Source organism: Eulemur rufifrons, chromosome 30 (assembly GCF_041146395.1).
Source record: "Eulemur rufifrons isolate Redbay chromosome 30, OSU_ERuf_1, whole genome shotgun sequence".
Classification (NCBI taxonomy): domain Eukaryota; kingdom Metazoa; phylum Chordata; class Mammalia; order Primates; family Lemuridae; genus Eulemur; species Eulemur rufifrons.
Window position 1 is genome coordinate 89,875,301 of NC_091012.1, and position 24,643 is coordinate 89,899,943.

The 24,643-nt window shown below is 35.7% G+C and overlaps 1 protein-coding gene across 5 annotated transcripts in view; it reads left to right on the forward strand.

Moving 5' to 3' along the window:
* The window catches only part of PHKA1 (phosphorylase kinase regulatory subunit alpha 1), a 142,243-nt gene that overhangs the window by 100,258 nt on the left and 17,342 nt on the right, over positions 1 to 24,643 (forward strand). For 2 of the 5 annotated variants that reach the window (XM_069464047.1, XM_069464050.1), the window contains 8 exons: positions 6,548 to 6,704; positions 8,014 to 8,093; positions 10,986 to 11,064; positions 11,205 to 11,334; positions 13,378 to 13,479; positions 14,374 to 14,489; positions 14,614 to 14,652; positions 17,625 to 17,675. In XM_069464047.1, coding sequence (XP_069320148.1) covers positions 6,548 to 6,704; positions 8,014 to 8,093; positions 10,986 to 11,064; positions 11,205 to 11,334; positions 13,378 to 13,479; positions 14,374 to 14,489; positions 14,614 to 14,652; positions 17,625 to 17,675 — 754 coding nt within the window. The remainder of the gene's footprint in view (positions 1 to 6,547; positions 6,705 to 8,013; positions 8,094 to 10,985; positions 11,065 to 11,204; positions 11,335 to 13,377; positions 13,480 to 14,373; positions 14,490 to 14,613; positions 14,653 to 17,624; positions 17,676 to 24,643) is intronic. The other 3 variants (XM_069464049.1, XM_069464051.1, XM_069464048.1) reach the window with 2 other exon arrangements.

The following is a 24,643-nucleotide window of genomic DNA, read 5'->3' on the forward strand; positions in this document are numbered from 1 at the left end:
ATATAGTGTTATCTTGAAAAATGTAAAGAGAGTGGATGTTATGTTCTCGTACCACAAAATAACTGTGAGACATTTGTTAATTAGCTATATTTAACCATTCTACAATGTATATGTACTCAAAACATCATGTTGTAGATGATAAAAATATACAATGTTATGTCAATTTTTAAAAATTTAAAAATATATAAAAATTAAAAAATAAAAAAGTAAATAAAGATCCTTTCACCATTGTAAAAAAGCATAAATTACCTACTTAATAAAAATAATAATGAAAAATAAAAAAGACATGGGGCTTATAATTTTGCTACCTTTGTTTCTTTCTTCTTTTGGAGTAGGACACTTTATTCAACAAGTATCTGTTGAGTACTTATTATAGGATAAGCACAACACTAAATGCAAGGTAATGAAAAGATAAAGAAGGTGAAAGGAGGTAAGGGATAAGGACAGAATGACTGTAGCCTGACTGGAAATTAAAGATTCAGAGGAATAGTTTGAGATGGGCAAACGAAGGAATTTATATACAAAAACCTCATACTTTCCCACCAATTCAGATAGTCCATGGTTGACTGCCCTCTTCTGCTCCTAACATATGACTTTTCTTCATCTAATTCTAACTTCACCATGACATCTGAGTGAACCCTGCAATCTCTCCAAAACTATTAGGTTATTAAGTATGGAATGTCCGATTTCCTTAGGTCTGACAGTTGAGATTTCTGACATTTCACTTTGACATTTCTTGTCTGTTTGTTTGTTTTTTATTGTGAAGGTACATCCTCATTCTTTCAACACACATTTTGGCTTGTGATTTCAAAAATTTTTTAAAGCAATTTTTGTGAAATCCTGAATAAGCCAAAAATACTTGTTTTGAATATGAGTTCCATCATAGAACCAGTGCAGCACAGACAGCTCGAAATATCAACAAAGTGTTTGGGAAGGATGTGTATTTGAAACAAATGGGCAAGGTAAAGAAGCTGGATAGATGGGTACCACATGAATTAAACAAACATCAGAAGAGAAATCATCTCAAAGCTTGCCTTTCTTTGCTGTCACGACATAAAGGCAAACCGTTTCTACACCGTATTGTTACATGTGATGAAAAATGGATTCTTTTTGACAATTGCAAGCATTCAGCACAATGGTTGGATAAAGATGAAGTGCCAAAACACAGTCCAAAACCAAATATTCGTCAAAAAAAAATTAATGGTGTGTGTTTGGTGGTCCAGCGCTGGTATTATCCACTACAGCTTCATGAAACCTAGTCAATCCATTACAGCAGATGTCTACTGCAACCAACTGGACAAAATGATGAGGGTGCTTGTGATTAAGCACCTGAGATTGGTCAATAGAAACAGGCCAATCCTCTTGCAAGACAACGCTCAACTACATGTCACACAATGCTGCTCAAACTACAGAGGCTGGACTTGGAAACTCTCTGTCATCCACCATATTCACCAGACCTTGCATCAACTGACTACCACTTCTTCCAGACTTTGGACCACTTCTTGCAAGGAAAAATATTCAATTCTTAACAAGCTGTGGAAAACACCTTTTCTGATTTCATTGACACTTGCTCTCCAGGCTTTGCTGCTGGCATAAACAAGTTACCATTAAGATGGCAAAACTGTAGATAGTTTAGGCACTTACTTTGATTAATTGTACTGTTTCTTGTTTGAGATATAATAAACTAAATTTTTGATTCAAAATCAGATATTTAATATTTAATGACCTCATAGTACTCCAGGTGATATCAAACCACTGGAGTAGATTGTGTATGATGTGCTTTGTGGCTTTTAATACACTTGAAATTCTGTCTAATACCCCCATGCACTTAAGAGTAGAAGAATGGGAGGTTTAATTTCCTATGTTTACTGATGAGTATTCCTTCTGTGAATTGTTTGTTCATAACCTTGGTTTATTTCTCTATGGGCTTATTTATATTTTTCTTATTGATATTAGATATTACCCTTTTGTTATGTATGTTGCAGATATTTTGTCCAAAGAATTTGCTTTCTAACTTTGTTTATATACCTTTCTCTATGTAAAAGTTTAGTTTTTAATATAGCCAAATCTATTGATCTTTTCCTTTTTGACTTCTGGGTTTCTTGTCATGTATAGGGGACCTTCTTCCCTCCCAGAATTTAAAAATATTTTAAATACCTTCAACAATTTTTGAAAAATTTTTGGGTTTTTAATCTGCTTGGAATTTATTTTTATATATGTCTTCCTATTGAACATGTCTAAAATCAAATTCATTTTCTTTACCAGAAACCTACTACTTCTGTCTTTTCTGACCCTATTCATGGTATCATCATTCCTTCAAGTCACCCAGACTGAAATTGCATCATCATCAATTCCTCCTTGTCCTCTGCCTCTCCCTATAGCATCACCACTACTATAGGGAGTTGTTGATCAAATCTACATCCTCTGTGGTCTGACTATCAACCTTTATCTACCATTGCTACCTCCTCACAATGTGAATGCTCTCACTAAAACAGTCTACTCATCATACCCAAAACACAGCCTGTAGATGTCTACCTTCATACCTTGATTTGTGCTTTTTCCTCTGCCTAGAATACTTTCCTTCACTACACTGCATTTCTATTTGTTCCAAGTCTCTCTATCTGTGTAGGCCTAGGTGATCTGTCACCTTCATGAAGCTTTCTCTGATCTCTAATAATAAAAATCTTTCCTGATTCTGAGATTCATAGAACTTTTTAATATTTTTAAAATTTATTTTGACACTTTCAGACTTAGAGAAAAGTTGTAAGGATAGTGTAGAAAAAATTCTGAATATCCCTCACCCATTTCCCTTAGATGTTTCCACTAAGCTTTAATATCTCTCTCTCTCTCTCTCTCTCTCTCTCGTCATTCATACTTGATCACATACATATATTATTTTTTCCTGAACCATTTGAGAGTAAGTGGCAGACATGATCCCCATCTACCCCTAAATACTTCAGTGTGTATTTACTAAAACTAGGAACTCTCTTACATAATCATAGTAGAGTTGCCAAAATCAGAAAATTAACATTAAACCAATACTATTATCTATCCATAGACCTTATTAAGATTTGTCAGTTGGCTCAATAGTGTCTTTCTAGAAGCAAAAGAACATCTGATATCATGCATTTCAGAATCTTGAGGGAGTCTCCATTTATCTGGAACAGTTCTTAAGTCTTAATTTTTCATGTCGCCGGGCGCGGTGGCTCACGCCTGTAATCCTAGCACTCTGGGAGGCCGAGGCGGGTGGATCGCTCGAGGTCAGGAGTTCGAGACCAGCCTGAGCAAGAGTGAGACCCCGTCTCTACTAAAAATAGAAAGACATTATATGGACAACTAAAATATATATATACAAAAAAATTAGCCGGGCATGGTGGCGCATGCCTGTAGTCCCAGCTACTCGGGAGGCTGAGGCAGTAGGATCGCTTAAGCCCAGGAGTTTGAGGTTGCTGTGAGCTAGACTGACGCCACGGCACTCACTCTAGCCCGGGCAACAGAGTGAGACTCTGTCTCAAAAAAAAAAAAAAAAAATTTTTTTCATGTGATAAATATTTTTGAAGAATATAGGCCAATTATTTTGCAGAATGGCCCTCAATTTTGGTTTATCTGATATTGCCTCATGATTAAATTCAGGCTATACATTTTTTGCAGGAATACCGCTGAAGAGATGCTGAGTTCTTCTCCATGTGTCATATCAGGAGGCACTGTTACTCTTCAAACTTTTACTCACTGATTTTTGCATCCATTGATGACTCTTTCTATAGCATTTTGTATTTCATGTTTTTAAATTTAATATATTGAATAGACAATATATTCTCATGGCTCAAAAATTTTGAAGTACAAAAAGATATACAGTAAAAGAGTAAAATGTCTTTCTCCCACATCTCTTCCCCAGATACCCAGTTCCCCTCTTCATGGGAAGTCAATGCTTTGTGTGTGTGCGTGTTTGTGCATCCTCCCAGGGACATTTTATGCATATGTAGGTAAATACAGACATATATTTGAATACTTTTACCCCTATTTACCCAAATGGTAGCATAGTATATATGCTGCTCTATACCTTGCTTTTTTTCATTTAAACTATATATCTTGGAGACTGGTACATATATATTCCAATTTATCTATTGCTTCATGAGAAATCACCCAGAAACTGAGTGGCTTAAAATAACAAAAAACTTTAAAACTAGCTTTCACAGTTCTGGGGCTTGCCTGGGCTCAGAACTGCCTAGGCAGTTCTCACCTAAGGTCTCTCATTCTGTTTGGTCAGACAGTGTCTGGGGCTGGAGTCATTACAAGGCTTGCTCATTCATATGTCTGGGGGTTGATACTGGCTGTTGGTTAGAACCTTAGCTGGGGTTACCTACAGCTGGAACACCTACAAATGACCTCCTCATGTGTCTCTCTACTTCCTCACTGCATAACTAGGTTATAAGAATAAGGATCCCAAGAAAGGACCAGGTGGAAGCTGTATTGCTTTGTATGGCCTAGCCACAGAAATCATGTAGCATCACTTTTGCCTTAGTTTCAAGCATGCCTGGGTTCAAGGGAAAGGAACAAACCTCACCTCTTGACAGAATGAGTATGGAGTCACATTGTAAGAAGAACATGTTGGATGGAAAATTGTTGCAGCCATTTTGGAAAATACAATCTGCCACAATCTGGGTCTATTTCATATTTTCTTCATAGTTGTATAGCATTTCATTATTTGATATATGATTATTTAACAAGTCTCTTATTGATGGACATTTGGGTTGTTTCCAGAATTCACTATCACAAACAATGCTATGGCAAATAACATATAACAAATACATCATTTCACACGTGTCAAGGAATTTATCCTACACGTAAACCAGAAATGGAATTGATAGATCAAAAAATAGTTTTTTAAGTATACAATTCAATGGCTTTTAATACATTCACAGTCTTGTGCATCCTTCACCACTATCCATTTTAGAACATTTTCATTACCCTGAAAAGAAACCCTACTCCTTTTATCCATCAACCCACAATCCTCCTATCCCTCCAGCCCTAGGCAACCACTAATTTACTTTCTGTCTCTATAGATTTGCTTATTTGGAGCATTTTGTATAAATGGAGTCCTGTAATATGTTATCCTTTGTGACAGGCTTCTTTCATTTAGCATAATATCTTCAGGGGTCATCCAAATTGTAGCATGTATCAGTACTTCATTTTTTTCATTGCCAAATGTTATTATCTGTATGTCTATACCACATTTTATTTATCCATTCATCAGTTGATGCACATTTGAGTTGTTTCTACTTTTTGGCTATTATGAATAATACTGGTATAAGCATTCGTGTACAAGTTAATATCGACATATGTTTTCATTTCTGTTCGGCATATAACTAGGAGTGGAAATGCTGGATCTTAGGGTAACTCTATGTTTAACTATTTTAAGAACTGCCAGGCTATTTTCCAATATTTTAATATTAACAGCCCTCCAGAAAAATTATCCCTATTTTCAATCCCACCCACAACATATTGAGGGTTTTTGTTTTCCCAAAGCCTCATTAGTGTTAACAAATTTTGGGACTTTTGACAACCTGGTAGATTAAAGATGTTATCTTGGTGTAGTGCTAATTTAAATTTTTCTTATCATGAGTGATGTTGAGTACCTTTTCTTCTGTTTAAAAGCCATCAGTGTTTGTTTTGCTAGGTTTTCTTTGGTTGTTTTTTATTTTCTTATCTATTTGTTGGAGTTCTCTCTATATAAAGGAAATTGGCCTATAAATTGCAAGTATTTTTCCCAGTTTGTAATTTGTCCTTTGCTTACAGTAAGAATTTTTTTGTTGTTTATGTGTATAAATGTATCAGCCTTTTATGTTTTCTGGTGTATGTTTCATAGTTTAAAAGTCCTCTTGCCTCCAAAGTTATAAAATAGTTCTCCCGTATCTTTCCTAGTACCTTTACATTTAGATCTTTGATACATTTGGAATTATGGTATACAGTGTGAGACATGGATTCAACTTTCTTTCCAGATAGCTACTTGATTGTTTTAATATTATTTAATAAATAATACACCTTTATCATATATTAAATTCCCAATTTCATATAACTTTGTATATCTTTTATGGCATTTCATAGTTGACTTGTGTTATAATTTCCACAACAATAGTGTATGTGTGCGTGTGTGTGTGTGTGTGTGTGTGTGTATCTTTTAAAAATAAACATATAGCCTTATTATTTCTTCATTAGTTCACAAAGTATAGCATACTTTCTAAACTTTCAGTACATTAAATCTTTGTCTTTAATGTCAGCTATGTTGAAGCCCATGAAGAGGGTAAAAAAATACAATTTTGTCAAAGTAAAGCTGAAACTAACACTTATTCTTTTCTAGGTGTTTGGTTTTCAAGGCTGACTGTTAACCATGGTTTTATAAGGACTCTTAGTAAATCGCATTAGATTCTTAAAATCAGGGATATCTGTCAAAAACAGGTATAACACTATAACATTATAACACTAAAAGAAAAGATTGTTGCCAGAGGGTTTGCTTATAACTAATGTAGTATTGTCTTTAAAATTCTAGAGGACCTGACTGGGACACTGAATTGTATGATGAAGGGGGTGCTACAGTCAGAGAGCTTCTTACTGAACTATATGGCAAAGTTGGAGAAATTCGTCACTGGGGCCTGATCCGATACATCTCTGGGATCTTAAGGAAGAAAGTAGAAGCACTCGATGAGGTACTATAAATGCTACTTGAATTTATGCCAAATTTAAATGGGGGTGCTTTTTAAAAATTGGTTTTTCTAATTGTTTTTTAAGGCAGCCACAACCTCTAATCATTTGAGATGTTGTCTTGACTACATAAAGTTTCTGATATTCAATTAGCTTTTTGTTTGTGAAGGACAAATATACAGTACTAGACCATAAGAATTGTAGACTTATAGAGGTATCATAAACTATAAGAATTTGTATTGGGCTAAAAGTTCCCACCTCCTAGAAAGAGGAATGATTGTACACTGTTGGTAAGAATGTAAATTAGTACAACTATTATGGAAAACAGTATGGAAGGTCCTCAAAAAATTAAAAATAGAACTACCATATGATCCAGCAATCCCACTGCTGGGTATATATCCAAAAGAAATGAAATCAGCATATGGAAGAGCCATCTGCACTCCCCTGTTGACTGCAGTACTATTCATAATTACCAAGATATGGAATCAACCTAAGGGTCCATCAATGTATGAATGGATAAAGAAAATGAGGTACATATACATACTGAAATACTATTCAGCCATAAAAAAAGAACGAAATCTTGTCACTTACAACAACATGGATGGAACTGGAGGACATTATGTTAAGTGAAATAAGCCAGGCACAGAAAGACAAATGTCGTATATTCTCACTCATATGTGGAAACTAAAAAAGTTGATCTCATGTAGATAGAGAGTAGAATGGTAGATACTGGAGGCTGAGAAGGGTATGGAGGACAGGGAATAAAGAGAGGTTGGTTAATGGGTACTACAAAAGCATAGTTAGATAGAAAGAATAAGATCTAGTGTTTAGTAACATAATAGGGCAACTATAGTTAATAATAATTTATTATGTATTTCAAAATAACTAGAAGAGTAGATTTAGAATGTTCCCAACATAAAGAAATGATAAATGTTTGAGGTGATGGATATGTCAGTTACCCATATTTGATCATTACACATTATGTGCTTCTATCAAAATATCATATGTACCCCATAAATGTGTACAACTATATGTATCAAAAAAATAAAAGATTTTTAAAATTTTTTAAAAGAAAGACAAAAACCAAACAAACAAAAACCTTCCTACCTCCTTGGAAATGAAAAGATCTCATTGTTCCTTCCTAGAAAGAAATCCTTCTTTTCTGATCTTCATAGTATTTAATATTTCCTGAGGAAGAGAGTTTGGCATGTCATTAAGTTAAGGGGGGAACAAAGATTTCTGGGCTAAAAAGAGAAATGTTTGTGTAAACCTGAGGTGTTATGGAAAAGATAATGTTATGCTATCTCTTCTTAGGCCTGCACAGACCTTCTTTCCCACCAGAAACATTTGACAGTTGGGCTCCCTCCAGAACCTCGAGAAAAGACTATCTCTGCGTGAGTATGGTTGGGTTTGATCAATTTTTTCTGATCCTTTAGGAAGCTGTGTGGACTTACCACAATTCTCTTGCCCTAATCTGTTGATGGATGACAAAGTCCTAGATGTGTGCACTTCTATCAGAAACACTTAGTGGGAGAATATTGGTAATGACAGGGTGTGAGTGAGTGAAAGAAAAAAACTCATAGGGAGTAGTGCTCAAACTTTTTTTACTTATTGGGTTTTGCCAAACCTCCCATTCAAAAAACAAAACAAATAGGGCACCTGAAATTAGCACCCACAAGATGTCAGCCATACTCTGGAAAGAGGAGGTGGAAGAAAGTATCTGGCTGGAGCACAGGGCTAATGATGAAACCCCATGCTGTTCAAGAAGGAATAAAGTAGGTGGAGTCATAGTCAAAGGAGAAAAATGGGTACTTACAGAGCATAGTGAGGTAGCCCCCCTTCCAGAAAACTGTAATCAGCTTGCCATTGTCTCAGGTCTGCCACAGCATACAGTTGAAAACAGTTCTCTAAGACAGCGGTCCCCAACCTTTTTGGCACCAGGGACTGGTTTCATGGAAGACACTTTTTCCACAAATGGCAGGGGAGGGGATGGTTTCGGGATGATTCAGGTGCATTACATTTATTGTGCAGTCAAACCTCTCTGCTAATGATAATCTGTATTTGCAGCTGCTCCCCAGCACTAGCATCACCACCTCAGCTCCACCTCAGATCATCAGGCATTAGATTTTCATAAGGAAAGTTCAACCCAGATCCCTCACATGCACAATTTACAGTAGGATTCATGCTTCTATGAGAATCTAATCCCCTGCTGATCTTACAGGAGGTGAAGCTTATGCAGTGATGCAAATGATGGGAAATGGCTGTAAATGCAGATGAAGCTTCGTTGACTGGCCCGCCACTCACCTCCTGCTGTGCGGCCCAGTTCCTAACAGGCCACAGACCAGTACTGGTCCACAGCCCAGAGGTTGAAGACCACAGCCCTAGGATAAGCTTGGGCTGGAGGGGAGGGAGAGTCAAGTGACAGGCTGGGATGTAAAGTTTAATTCTTATGCATTAGTCTTCCTTTTGCCACTAGCCATGCCAGTAAAACTCATCCACAGTAAATCTGTTTAATCTCATGTCAGGCCAGTGCCAAAATTTAAATCTGCAAACATGCTGTATTTCCAAGAAATATTTTTAGAGGGATTCTAACTGCATTCATAAGTGAGCAAAAAAAAAAAAAAATCTGTTTTTCTACTAAGGAGTAATTTAAAACAAGGTATTCCTATCCTGCCTGCCAGTTCTACATCTGTAGCCAGTGTAGTAAAAAGCTTATTTTGTAAACAAAACATGTTCTAGATAGAGAGCTTAATCAGAAAGAAATGAGAAAGAAGTAAGCAGGGATACCTTTGCTGATGTCTGCATACCGCCTCCTTCCTGGTTTATGTCCATGATTTCTGTTACCCCTAAGATCCAGTTCAAACTCCTGTACGAAGGCTCAGAGAGACATATCATAGAACCATGCATCATAGGTTCAATGTGTAAAGTCCCAGTTATACTTTCAGAAAAATAGTCCTAACCTTGTGTGTGAGTTTGCTTGGGCTGCCATAACAAAGTAGCATAGACTGGGTGGTTTAAACAACAAAAATTTATTGTCTCACAGTTTTGGAAGCTAGAAGTCCAAATCAGGGTGTCAACAGGGTTGGTCCCTTCTGAAGGTTGGAAGGGACTTTGTTCTAGGCCTCTGTCTTTGACGTGTAAATGGCTATCTTCTCCCTGTGTCTCTTCATATTCTTTCTATGCATGTCTGTGTGTCTAAATTTTCCATCTTTATAAGGACACCGGTCATATAGAATTAGGTCCCACTCTAATGACTTCACTTTAACTTAATTACCTCTGTAAATACCCTATCTTCACATAAGGTCACATTCCAAAATACTAAGGGTTAGGATTTCGACATAAGAATTCTGGCGGACACAATTCAACCCATAAAACTTTGCTCCTGGCAAACAGCCTTTCATCACAAATCAGATCAATTTTGTGACACTGCAGGTAATACAAAAGATGGCACAGTCCGTGCCCCCAGAGTGATTTGTGTCAACAGAAGAGTCAGAAGCGTGGGAGGATGTATGTATAGCTGTGTATGAGTGTGTGTATGTGAACTGATGAAACTATAGAAAATCAATACAACTCTCTAAGATGTGATTGTAAAGTAATAAAATGGTTTCCAAAAGGCACAGCTTTTTATGGCTAAATAGTATTCCATTATGTAGGGAGGAGATGAAGAAAGGTTGTTTAATGGGTACAAGCATACAATTAGAAGGAATAAGTTCTTACATTTGATAGCAGAATAGGACTATAGTTAACAACAATGTATTGTATATTTCTAAGTAGCTAGAAGAAAGGACTTGAAATGTTCCCAACACCTCGATAAATACTCAAGGTGATGTATACCCTAAATACCCTGACTTGATCATTACATATTCTATGCATGTAACAATATATCACATGTACCCCATAAATATGTACAAATATTATGTATCCATAAAAAGGCACAGCTTAAAATTAGTTTATTACTTTGTAGCCATAATAATTACCTGTCAAGAACTAACCATGAAAGACTAGTCTAGAAGGACATCATAGGGTGAGTTTTAAGTAAAATTTTGAAGGATTATTCAATCCAGGTTTAGAGAGGAGAGAGCAGAGCTCTTCGGAGTTGATATGGGCTACGGTGGTTTGAGGAGGCAATGAATGAGCTTTGAAGACTGAAAGTACCAGAATGCTACTGTTAATGATGAAATGTTGAAGAAATGATTTAACTTGGGAATAGCTTTTTTTATTTTTGCAACATATTTAGGTTTAAGTGGTTGTAGAATTTTGTCTGTCTTCACTGTCTTCTTTCTTAGACCTCTGCCCTATGAGGCACTTACTCAGCTGATAGATGAAGCCAGTGAAGGGGACATGAGCATTTCAATCCTTACACAGGTGAGCAGAATTATAAAGCTTAATCTAGTGATTGATATTTTAAAGTTTGTTTTCAATTCATCTGGCAATTTCCAAAGATGACTAAATAGGCATTATGAAACCTGGGCTGTAATTTTTGTCTATATTCATTCTGTGTGCAGGAAATAATGGTATATCTGGCCATGTATATGCGAACCCAGCCTGGCCTCTTTGCTGAAATGTTTCGACTTCGAATTGGCCTGATCATACAAGTTATGGCAACAGAACTAGCCCACTCCCTTCGATGCTCAGGTACTCAATTCAGTAACTATTCGAGACGGAATTTACTTTTAATGTAAGTCTATGGAGTTTTGGATCAGGAAAGAAAGAAAGCTAAAACATTTTTATTCATAGTTCAGAGGCTGCATATGGCAATCTTGTTCTCATGTTAGTGACTACTTATACAAGTCAAGGGGCTGATATGATGACCCATTTGTATATTAGTTATGCAACTTTAAAATGCCACTTCTTGGGGTCTCTGCACTCCAAATTACACTTAACTGATTATTCTTAGCTAACTTCATTTCTCCTAACTCTTCGAGTGCTCTGGAGAGTACTTGAGTGTGACAAACCAGGTTGGGTTCAGATTTAGGCAGTGGAGCTTCTGGATACCAACATTGAGTCATTATATTAGTGGATCGTAGTGTCAGTATTCTGTCTAGTCAACATCATGATTGAATAAAGGAAGACTATTTTATTAATGTTTATTTGACAAGACTCTCTCTTAAATTAACTGTAGGTGTATTTGGCAAGATAAAAGTTTTAGTTTGAAAAATAGTTGGGGCCTATGGAAGCTGTAGAGCAGAAATATATGAAAGTGTGAAGGGGAAGAAAGGACCCCTATGGCATGACTCTTTTTTTTCATCGGTATATTTGATTTCAACAAGAACGGCAAATAATACAGATAGGGGTGGCATAGAAAAATAAAATCACAGTTGTAAAACTCAATTTTTAGCCATTCTTTCAGTTAAATTTTCCCAAAAGGCTTTTAATTGAGCTTTTAACAAGAAGCTAAATGTATTGGTTTCAGTCAGACCTAAATCAAACAAATGAAATAATTTATATTTAAATAACCATTTGAAGGAAGAGAGCTAACAATTATTTTATACCTACCATATGCTGGACACTGTACTTTTTGCTTTATATTTACATACATTGTCTCATTGAATCCTTACAACAATTCTGAAGAAGGCATTATTGTCCCACGTTTACCAATAACCTCAGAGAGGTTAAGTAACTTGCCCAAAGTATCATCAAGCTAGTAAATAGTGGAATTTAAGTTCAAGTCTTTCTGATTTCAAATGATTTCCAGTTCAGCACAGTGTTATAGATAAACGTATTATATAGTATTCTCTAGTTGTGATATCAAGGGATGTTTTATGAGAGAGTGTGATTGATCATTAATAAACCTCAATGAGTGAACGTTCTTCACTTTTTCTGTTATGGATCTTGCTTTCCTATGGATTCATCAAAACCATGGCTCTTTATTCCCTATAGGATAAAGTAAAAAATCCCTGGGTCTGATATTCAATACCCTCAACAGTCTGGCTTCTACCTACTACTTCAACAGTACTTCCCACTATTTATCAATCCCCATCCTTGAAGAATGATGTCTCCTCTGATTTCAAAAGCACTTATTGTATATACCTCTCATTTCACATATAGTATATGGAATGGTTTCTTGTTGCTTATCTTGTTTACATATCCCATCTCTCTCAAATAGATGGTCAGCCTCTCAAGGTCAGATACCATGTCATACCTGTTTATAGTAACATTACTTAAAATGATGACCTACCTGTAGTAAATTCTTAATAAGTGTCTGATGTTGATGAACAAGTTCAAGTTACCCTCTCAATATTCTTCATAATTTCATGGATTCATATCTATTCTCCTTTAAGTCTCTATATTTCTAGACTGAGAAGTTTTAAGTATTCAAGTCCATCTGCATACATACATTCATTGCCTTTTCTAAATGGCCTCTAATTCCATTGTTCTTTTATTCTTACCACTTTCAAATAAAGATTCTACTGAGTACCCTAATGGTGTAGAGGAGGGCAGTGAAGAAGAAATCAATGACCTGGCTAATCTACAAACTGGATAGTCAGTCCTTAAATAATTAAGAATTTATTGCAGTATGAATATCTAAGCAGTATGGTACTAGCAATTTATTTTATAATTCTATCCTCTTAATCGAGTGACTCAGAAATTCTAAGTAAGTAAGGAAATAGAGAAAAAATAGGGAGGGAATGGCAGGCAAATTAGAAGTCCTTCTGTTCTAATGTTTCTGCTGACTAGCTGAGGAAGCCACAGAGGGCCTGATGAATCTCAGTCCTTCAGCCATGAAGAATCTCCTACATCACATTCTCAGTGGCAAGGAGTTTGGAGTGGAACGAAGTGGTAAGATTAACTGAATTTCCATTTCTGATTGTTTGGTTTAAGTGCCTTATTGGTTTTAAAATGTTTTTTCTTTCATCAGAGAAACCTTCTACCACAAATAAATAGAACCCCAATATATAAAACAGTTAAAAGCAAAGCTGTCTTCTGAAACAATATTAGGAAACTACTATGTGTCTCATTTTTTTTCTTTAAATGATATATGAACTAAGTGGATTGCTTACTATCATGTTTTGTTTTTAAGTTTTTTATTCATTCCCTTACATTACCTTAAGTCTCTACTTTAGGACAACTAGCAACCCATATCTTCTGAAACTGTCTTGTATTCTAATTGCCAGTAATTCAGTAGCACTTGCAGTGTTGTATATGTGTGTATATGTGTATATGTGTAGCTGCTTACAGTACATCTAATGTATATTTTCAACTTTAGATTTAAATGTATCTAGAAGTCCATCACAAACTAATCTTCCACCTGCATTTGTGGTTTAGGCAGTATTTGGTGTCACATACCTAAAGCAGCAGAGCAAATGAAAAGGGGTTATCTCTCATGCTCAACTTTCAGGCTTAGGATAAATTGATATATAAGGTCAGATGGATGGATGTCAGATCTTAGAGTGGCAAAAAAAAGGTATAATGCAGTACTCCTCAAGCTGGGGATCTTGCTAAAATGCAGATTCTGACTGTAGGTCTGGAGTGGGACCTGAGATTCTGCTAACAAACTCCTAGGTGGTACAGATGTTGCTGGTCCATGGACCACCCTTTAAATAGCAAGGTTATAATTAGTTTTTAAAATTAAGTTAAAAAATAAGGACATACATCTAAGTCTTTTAACATGGTAGAGAAAAAATTGTATTTGATTATCCTCTCTGTTTCTCTTTAATCTCTCATGCTATATAGTTCGTCCCACTGATTCGAATGTCAGTCCTGCTATTTCTATCCATGAGATTGGTGCTGTTGGAGCAACCAAAACAGAACGAACTGGGATCATGCAGTTAAAAAGTGAGATAAAGCAGGTAAGATACTACTTGGGAGATTCGCTGGGATATTGCTATGTTTAAGAATATTCTTTTGGAATCAGACTTTGTTGAGATCAATTATTTCCTATCCTGAGTTTAATTCGAGCCATTTATTTTTCAGGTGGAATTTCGTAGACTGTCTATCTCAGCTGAAAGCCAGGTGAAATAACTAGAGATCTTTAACATAGTTTAGCTTGCCTTTAGTTCTATATAACATGCATGAGCTCGTGGTCTTTTTACAAATAAGGTAACAAGCCATAGAGTAGCTTGTTTGAATCTCCTTTATAACAATCATTTTTTAAATAGCTTTCATTTTTCTGGAACTACTTTGCTAATTGTAGAAGGAAAGCAACTTGCATTTGATAGCAAGAAATTAAAATCCTGAGTTTCTGCTGTTAGGACTGACATGCAATTTGGGAATTAATTTTCTTTATAAAACTAGACTTAGACTTCTTATTTTTAAGAATAGCTACTAGAGAGAGTATGAGATTAGGTAAGGACCTTATTTTTTATATTTGTTTTCAGGTATTATCTCCAAATTTGACTTTTATCATTGCCATGACAAAGAGTGTTTGTTTAGCCAAACTTTAGTCAGGCTTCTGAACCTTCTCCTAAGCCCATCTGTGCACTTCCTTGTAAAATCCCATTTTAGCAAAAGAACCTAGCTAAGTCATTTTACCCAGAACCCTCTATCCTCAATGTCTGATTATCCTTGATGCCTGATCATTCTCAATATATGATCAGGTTCTTATCTTCCACCACCCCCCAGGTGATGTCTGATCACCCTGGCCTGTCTTTAACAAGAATCCTGTTAGGTCAGTTTAACCAGAATCTGTCTTACCCCAGTATTTTCCAATGTTACTATTTTTCCATCCACTGATACCCCACACTGCCCCTTGGCTATAAATTCCTGCTTGCCCATGTTATATTTAGAGTTGAGCCCAATCTCTCTCCTCCACTGCAAGACCCCAATTGCAGTGGTCCCTATACCTATCACAGCGGTCCTATTTTTTCTTTAACAAGTTATGCAAAAAGTGTTGAGGACAAATAGAGGAGAAGGACCTAAATCATTCTGGGAGTCACTAAACATGATATTATAGTCTCTTACTTTTTCCTACAGGTGAAAATAGATGGAGTTGTTACATCCTACAAGGAAATAGTTGACACAGATTTCTATACCTTTTTTTAAAATCCTAGGAAATCATATGATTTCAAGATCTTGAAGTTGAGAACATACTCGTTTGGTCTCTCCTAGAAGCCCTTTTTATGAAAAGCTTAAAACCACTCCTCCTACTTTCAAAATAGAATTATGATAGCTTACAGTATTAAAACACCTCCAGAAGGAGAGAGATGAAATGAAGATTTGGGGGGTTTTTTGGCTTTGTTTGTTAGAGATGGGCTCTCACTATGTTGGCCAAGCTGGAGTGCAGTGGCTATTCACAGGTACAATCATAGCACACTACAGCCTCAAACTCCTGGGCTCAAGTGATCCTCCTGCCTCAGCCTCCCAAGTAGCTGAGACTATAGGCATGTGCCACCACGCTCGGCTATTTGTTTTTTTTATTTCTTTTATTTTTTTTTTTATTTTTTTTTAAAGAGATGAGTCTCGCTATGTAGCCCACACTGGAATGCAGTGGCTATTCACAGGCACGATCCCACTACTAATCAGCACAAGAGTTTGACCTGCTCTATTTCCGACCTGGGCCAGTTCACCCCTCCTTAGGCAAGCTGGTGGTCCCCCACTCCTGGGAGGTCACCATATTGATGCCAAACTTAGTGTGGACACTCGATCAGTATAGCACACTACAGCCAGAACTCCTAGATTCAAGCGATCCTCCCTCCTACCTCAGCCTCCTGAGTAGCTAGGACTACAGGCATGTGCTACCGTGCCCAGCTATTTGTTTTTTTTTTTTTAAAAAAAGGAAGCAGAAACCATTTAGGAGGAAAATGAGCCAATGCTTAAAGCTTAATTTGAAACAAACTTGAATACATTCATCAAATACCCTTTGACATTTATATTTATGCAAGGCCAAGAATGCAATGGAATAAGAACAGGCCTTGTGTTTTTTTTTTAAAGTGTTCACTTTACAATTTTTTCCCAGATAATTTGAGTAATCCGGACATTTTCCTATTTGAAAGGTGAAAGAATTATACATTGAATATTGAATAAACTGATGTTATTAGTAAATTGTCCTTGTTTTGGTTGAGAATGATTGGCTAAACATTTTATAGTTGTTTATAGTCACAGAGTATTACTTACAAGTTCACTATATATTTAGAACTCAAAGTGCATGTTCCCAGCTAAATTAATATGATATTAAGACTTGACTTACTGGACAGGTGTGGTGGCTAATGCCTGTAATCCCAGCACTTTGGGAGGCAGAGGTGGGAGGACCCCTTGAGGCCAGGAGTTTGAGACCAGCCTGGGCAACGTAGCAAGACCCCATCTCTAAAAAAAAAATAAAACCAGTTAGCTGGATGTGGTGGTGCAGACCCATAATCCTAGCTACTAGAGAGGCTGAGGCTGGAGGGTTGCTTGAGCTGGGAGTTTGAGGTTATACTGAGCTGTGATTGTGCCACTGCACTCCAGCCTGCACAATAGAGTGAGATCCTGTCTCTTGTAAAAAAAGAAAGAAAGAAAGAAGGAAAGAAGGAAGGAAGGAAGGAAGGAAAGAAGAGACAAAAAAGACTTGACCTACCCAGCTACATCATTTAGGCTTTTTTTCTACACATTGACTGTCTATAGGTCTTCAAGGGAGCCAGAATCATTAGGACTATAATTTAGAGGATTGAGAGCCCTAAATTTTTGTTACTTTCTTATTTCTAAATATTGATTTCCATCCTCACCTGCTGGTCTGGCATTTTGGATTGTTCTAAGCCCTTTTCTCTACCACTCACCAATGCCCTCTTTTACGATTATGGAAAAAACATTTTTGAGGTAGTTTTATTTATTTTACCCTTTACCGTGACTTCTAGAGTAAGGCTATTTCATCAGCTTTTTAATGATATCATGCTGGCTAGTTACTTAAATAGTCTGTACTTTCATTCTACTAATAACTTTTAGAAACACAAGTAACAGTTGCCTTGCCTCGTGCCTTTTAAAATTTTATTTTCTCAATTTTTTTTTCATAGTCCAATGGTGGTCTTCCCTTGGGTATAGATTTGATGTCACCGCCTTTTCTGGTAACTGCTGTTATCTTGTATTATATGCCATTCACAAGTGCTTTGAAAACATGTTGTATAAATCATGACATATACTGGTTGACTAAAAAGAAAAACAAAATTAATTAAGAACTAAACTAAGTATAAAGCACTTTCATGTATGTGGATGAAGTGTTTCCATTTCTTTCCCAATAAGGCAGAGAAGGGAGTTCAACTCCAGCCTCTTTTCCATTTCAGAAAACAAAATTTAATTTAATAAGTATATTATCTGTGTATTCATTTATTATTTCAACTAATATAATTTATTACATGCCTACTATGCACCAGGTACTGTACTAGAGAGCATCAGCATTGCCTGGGAACTTATTCAAAATACAAATTTTTGATCCTCACCCTAGGCATACTGGCCCAGCAATCTGTGTTTTAATAAGCTCTTTAGGTGATTCTGATGTATTTTAAGATTAAAAACCACTGAGTTAGCTGTTCTTCTGATTATTAATTCATTTAGTAAATATTAATTGAGTGCTAATTTTGTGCCAGGTACTGGAGATACAATAGTGAACAAAACAGATGGGGTCCTTGCCCTCATGAAGCTTACAGTTTAGGAAGACTGATCTCTAATTAAATTTCTTTGGTTTAAATCAATGATTCATAATGGCCTATAATTTCAGATTGCTCAGGCTGAAGAGATTTAGGCCAGGAGACAACCAAACAAAAAATGGAAAACTATTGAAAGTAATATTAGGATTTTGGTTAACTTTAACCAAATACCCTGTAATGAATTAATAAGACTTGGCCAAGTCTGTCATATCTACATTAATAAAGGACAGAGGTGTAGAGGAAAATTTAATGTAAAAAACTCAAAACTATTGTTATTTGGTTCTGGAAAAGGGTCTAAATTGTACTCTATCAGACCCATACCCTTTCTGGTTTGACCCCACTATCAACAGCCTAGGATCTGGGTGGTAGAGACAAGACAATGAAGATGAATTAAATGGCAGTTCGTCTACTTGACAGTTCAGTGTATGTGATAATCACTTGCCAATAGAAACGTTTGGGGATACTTTTCTCTTGTACATTGCAATGGTTTATGATTTAGATATTTGACCCAAAACAAACTATGAATTCTTTTCTCAGAAGATATTTCTATTATCTTCTATTTTATATTAATTTCTGAATCTAAACTGTCAAATGACCACTTTCCCCAGTGTATTTTATCCTTTCTTTTTTTTTTTTTTTTTTTTTTGAGACAGAGTTTCACTCTGTTGCCTGGGCTAGAGTGCCATGGCATCAGCCTAGCTCACAGCAACCTCAAACTCCTGGGCTCAAACAATCCTACTGCCTCAGCCTGCCGAGTAGCTGGGATTACAGGCATGTGCCACCATGCCCGGCTAATTTTTTCTATATATATTTTAGTTGTCCATATAATTTCTTTCTATTTTTAGTAGAGACGGGGTCTCACTCTTGCTCAGGTTGGTCTCGAACTCCTGAGCTCAAATGATCCACCTGCCTCAGCCTCCCAGAATGCTAGGATTACAGGCGTGAGCCACTGCGCCCGGCCTATTTTATCCTTTACTTCATAAAATTTTTTCAAAGTTCATTATGCTATAGCATGTTTCAGTACTTTATTCCTTTTCATTGCTGAATAGTATAATTATTATATTGATCACCATATTTTATTTATTTATTCTTCTGTTGATGGACACCTAGATTGTTTCTACTTTTTGGCTTCTATTAATAATGCTGCTATGAACCTTTGTGTACAAGTTTTTGTATGAACTTATATTTTCATTTTTCTTAGATATATATTTAGGAGTAGAAGTGCTAGGTCATATGGTAACTATGTTTAGCATTCTGAGAAACTGCCAAACTTTGCCAAAGGGGCTATACTATTTTACATTCCTACCAGCAACATATGAGGATTCCAATTTCTTCACTTCCTCGCCAACCGTTATTTGTAATTGTCTTTTTGATTCTAGACATACTAATGGGTATGAAATGGTATTTCATTGTGGTTTTGATTTGCATTTCCCTGATGGCTAATGATATTGAGCATCTTTTCATGTGCTTATGGGCCATTTGTTTATCTTCTTTGGAGAAATGTCAATTCAGAACCTTTGCCCATTTATAATTGGATTTTTTTTTTTTTGTCTTTTTGTTGTTGAATTGCAAGGATTCTTTATATATTCTGGATATAAGTCCCTTATTGGATATATAATTTGGAAATATTTTCTCCCATTCTATGTTTTTTTTCACTCTCTTAATGGTGTTCTTTGAGGAAAAAAAGTTTTTAATTTTGACAAAATCCAATTTATTTTTTTCTTTTGTTGCTCATGATTTTGGTGTCATATCTTTGTGTAACCCAAAGTCACAAAGATTTATCCTTATGTTTTGTTTTAAGAGTTTTATAGTTTTAGCTATTACATGTAGGTCTATGTTGAAGGGGGTCCCCAAGACCACTCCTAGGTCTGATGGTTCACTGGGAGGACTCACAGGACTCAACATAGCCAAAGCTATGCAGTGAAAGGATACTAAGTAAAATCAGCAAAGGAACAAGATGCATTGGGCAAAATCCAGAGAAAACAGGCACAAGCTTCCAGAGTACCATCCCAATGGAGTCACACAAAATACACTTAATTCCCCCTGCAACAAGTTGTGACAATATGTGTGCAATATTGCCAGCCAGGGAAGCTTGTTAAAGATTCAGCACCCAGGGTTTTACTGGGGGCTGATCATGTGAACAGCCTCTGTCTGGCATGTACCAAAACTCCAGATTCCCAGAAAGAAAGCAGGTATTCAACATAAACCATAGTGTTTGTACAAACAGTTTAGGTACAGTAAGCTACTGTTATCAGTTCTGGGAATGGTAGGAACCCTCCCAAAATCCAAGTTTCTAGATGCCAGCCAAGGGCCAACCTTGTAAGCAGGGCTTTCCAAGAATAGCAGTTCTGGCCTGCTGTGTTAACTCTTTTCTGCACAGTGATCCATTTGGACTTAATTTTTGTGTACAGTGTAAGGTAGAGGGTCCAACTTTATTCTTTTGTATGTGGATATCTATCATTCCAGCACTATTAGTTGAAAAGAATATCTTTCCTTCATTTAATTCTCTTGGCATCCTTGTTGAAAATTAATTGACCAAAATATAATGGTTTATTTCTGAACTCCCAATTCTGTTTCATTGATCTACATGTATATCCTATGTCAGTATGACAGTTTTGATTGTTGTAGCTTTATAGTAAATTTTGAAATTAGGAAATGTGAGTCTTCCAACTTCAGTCTTCTTTTCTAAGATCGTATTAGCTATCATGTATCCCTTGAATTTCTGTATGAATGTTAGGATCAGCTTGTTAATTTCTGCAAAGAATCCAGCTGGGATTTTGATAGAGATTGTGTTCAGTCTATAGATCAATTTGGGAAATATTGCCATCTTAACAATATTAAGTCTTCTGATCCATGAAAATGGGATTTCTTTTCATTTACTTAAGTCTTTAATTTCTTTTAACATATTTTATAGTTTTCAGAATATATGTTTTGTACTTCTTTTGTTAGGTTTATTCCTATATATTTTATTCCCTTTGATGCTATTTTAAATAGAATTGTTTTCTTAATTTCATTTTCAGATTGCTAATTGCTGCTGTTTAGAAATAAAATTGATTTTGTTATTATAGTAAGAACATTTAACATGAGATCTGTCCTTTTAAAAAATTTTTTAAGTATACAATACAGTATCATTACAGGCATGATGTTGTACAGTAGATCTCTAGAATTTTTCATCCTGCGTAACTGAAACTTTATACCCATTGAATAGCAAGTTCACAGCCCTGGCAACCACCATTCTACTCTCTGCTTCTATGAGTTTGGCTATTTTAGATGCATCACATAACTGGAATCATACAATATCTATCCTTCTGGGACTGGCTTATTTCACTTAGCATAATGTCCTCCAGGTTCATCCATGTTATAATATGTTGCAATATTTCTTTCCTTTTTTAAGGCTGAATAATATTTCATTGTATTTATATGCCACTTTTTTTTTTACATTCAACTGTCCATAGACATTTAGGTTATTTTCATATCTTGGCTATTGTAAATAATGCTGCATTGAGCATGGGAGTGCAAATCTCCATAAGATCTTGATTTCAGTTCGTTTGGATAAATACCCAGATTGCCATATCATATATATGGTAATTCTATTTTTAATTTTTTTTTTTTTTTGAGACAGGGTCTCGCTGTATCACCTAGGCTGGAGTGCAGTGGCATGATCATAGCTTACTATAGCCTCAAACTCCTGGGCTCAAGCAATCCTCCTGCCTCAGCCTCCCAAATAGCTGGGACTACAGGCATGTACCATGACGCCCAGCTAATTTTTCTATTTTTTATAGAAACAGAGTCTTGCTATGTAGCTCAGGCTGGTCTCAAACTCCTAGCATTAAGCGATCCTCCTGCTTGGCCTCCCAAAGTGCTAGAATTATAGGTGTGAGCCACTGCACCCATTCTATTTTTAATTTTTTGAGGAACCTCCATATTGTTTTCCATAGTAGCTGTGTCATTTTACATTCCTACCAACAGTGTACAAGGGTTCCAGTTTCTTTACATCCTCACCAACACTTACCATTTGTTTTTTGATAATGACCATCCTAACAGGTATGAAGTGATATCTCATTTTGGTTTGATTTGCATTTCCATGATGATGAGTGGTATTGACCATCTTTTCATATACCTGTTGGCCATTTGTATCTCTTCTTTGGTGAAATGTCTATTCAAGTAAAATATAATTGATTTTTGTTATTGAGCTTATATCATGCAACTTTACTGAATTCATTGATTAGTTGTAGTTGTGTTTTAGTGAATGCCTTAGTATTTTCTATATACAAGATCATGTCATCTACAAATAGAGATATTAATAGTTCTATTTCCTCTTTTCTAATCTGTATGTCTTTTATTTCTTTTCTTGCTTAGTTGCCCTGGCTAAAACAATCAGTACAAAGTTGAATGGAATTGATGAGAGTGGGCATCCTTGTCTTCTTCTGATTTGGGGGAAAAATAATCAGTCTTTGACTGATGATGTTGGCTATGGATTTTTGTAGGAAAATATCTAACCTTTTACTAGATTGAGGAAGTTCCCTTCTGTTCCTAGTTTGTTGAGTGATTTTATCATGAAAGTGTGTTGAATTTCATTAAGTGCTTTTCTGCATCTATTAAGATGATGTAGTTTTTATCCTTTATTCTATTGATATAGTATATTATATCAATTAATGTTCAGATATTAAAACAACCTTTAATGCCTGGAATAAATCCCACTTTATCATGTTGTGTAATCCTTTTAGTATATTGTTTAATTTGATTTGCTAGTATTTTGTTGAGAATTTTTACATCTATATTCACAAAGGATATTAAACTGTAGTTTTCTTGTGAAATCTTTGTATGGTTTTGTTATTGGGATAATATTGGCATCATAGAATAAGTTGGGAAGTGTTCCTTCCTCTTCTCTTTTTTGGAAGAGATTGTAAAGAACTAGTGTTAATTCTTCTATAAATGTTTTGTAGAATTAACCAGCGAAGACATCTGTGCATGGACTTTTCTTCGTGGGAAATTTTGTACTTACTAATTTGGTCTCTTTATTTGTTAAAGGTCTTTTCATATTTGCTGTTTCTTTTTGAATCAATCTGGAGTTTGGGTAGTTTGTGGATTTCTAGGAATTTGTCTATTTCATCTAGGTTATGTACGTTATTAGCATATGGCAACTGACGGTATGGCCTTATAATCAGTCCTTTTTATTTCTGTAAGGTCAGAATTAATGTCTTTCCTCCTTTTTTCTTGGTCCACTTAGCTAAAGATTTGTCCATTTTGTTGATATTTTCATGGAAAGAAATTTTGGTTTCATTCATTTTCTCCATCGTTTTTCTATTCTCTATTTCATTTCTTTCCTTTCTAATCCTTATTATTATTTCCTTCCTTCTGCTTGCTTTTGGTTTCATTTGCTCTTCTTTGTTTCCTTGTCTTAAGATGGAAGGTTTGGTTATTAATTTGAGATCTTTACTCTTTTTTAATACAGGCATTTATAACATGAATTTCCTCTTTAAGCATTACTTTAGCTGCATCCTATAAGTTTTGTTATGTTGTATTTTTGTTTTCTTTCATCTCAGAATATTTTCTAATTTTCCCTGTGATTTATTTTCCTTAATGCATTGGTTATTTAGGAGTATATTGTTCAGATTTCATGCATTTGTAAATTTCCTTCTGTTACTGACTTCTAATTTAATACCATTGTGGAATTAAACGTACTTTGTAAATGGGAGGTATTAATTTACAAGACTAGAAACTATACTACAAGGCTGTGGTTATTAAATCAGCTTGGTATTGGCACAAGAACAGGGACACAGACAAGTGGAACAGAACTGAGAATATAGATATAAAACCATCCTCATATAGCCATCTAATTTTTGACAAAACAGACAAAAACATACACTGGGGAAAAGATTCCTTATTCAACAAATGGTGCTGGGAAAACTGGATAGCCACATGTAGAAGACTGAAACAAGACCCACACCTTTCACCTCTCACAAAAATCAAATCACGGTGGATAACAGACTTAAACCTAAAGTGTGAAACTATTAGAATTCTAGAAGAAAATGTGGGAAAGACTCTTATAGACATTGGCCTAGGCAAAGAATTTATAAAGAAGACCCCAAAGGCAATCACAGCAACAATAAAAATAAATAAATTGGACCTGATTAAATTAAAAAGTTTCTGCACAGCCAAAGAAACTGTCAAGAGAGCAAACAGACAACCTACGGAATGGGAAAAAATTTTTGCATGCTACACATCCGATAAAGGACTGATAACTAGAATCTATTTAGAACTCAGGAAAATCAGCAAGAAAAAATCAAACAACCCTATCAAAAACTGGGCAAAGGACATGAACAGAAATTTTTCAAAAAAAGACAGCAGAATGGCCAACAAACATATGAAAAAATGTTCAGCACCTC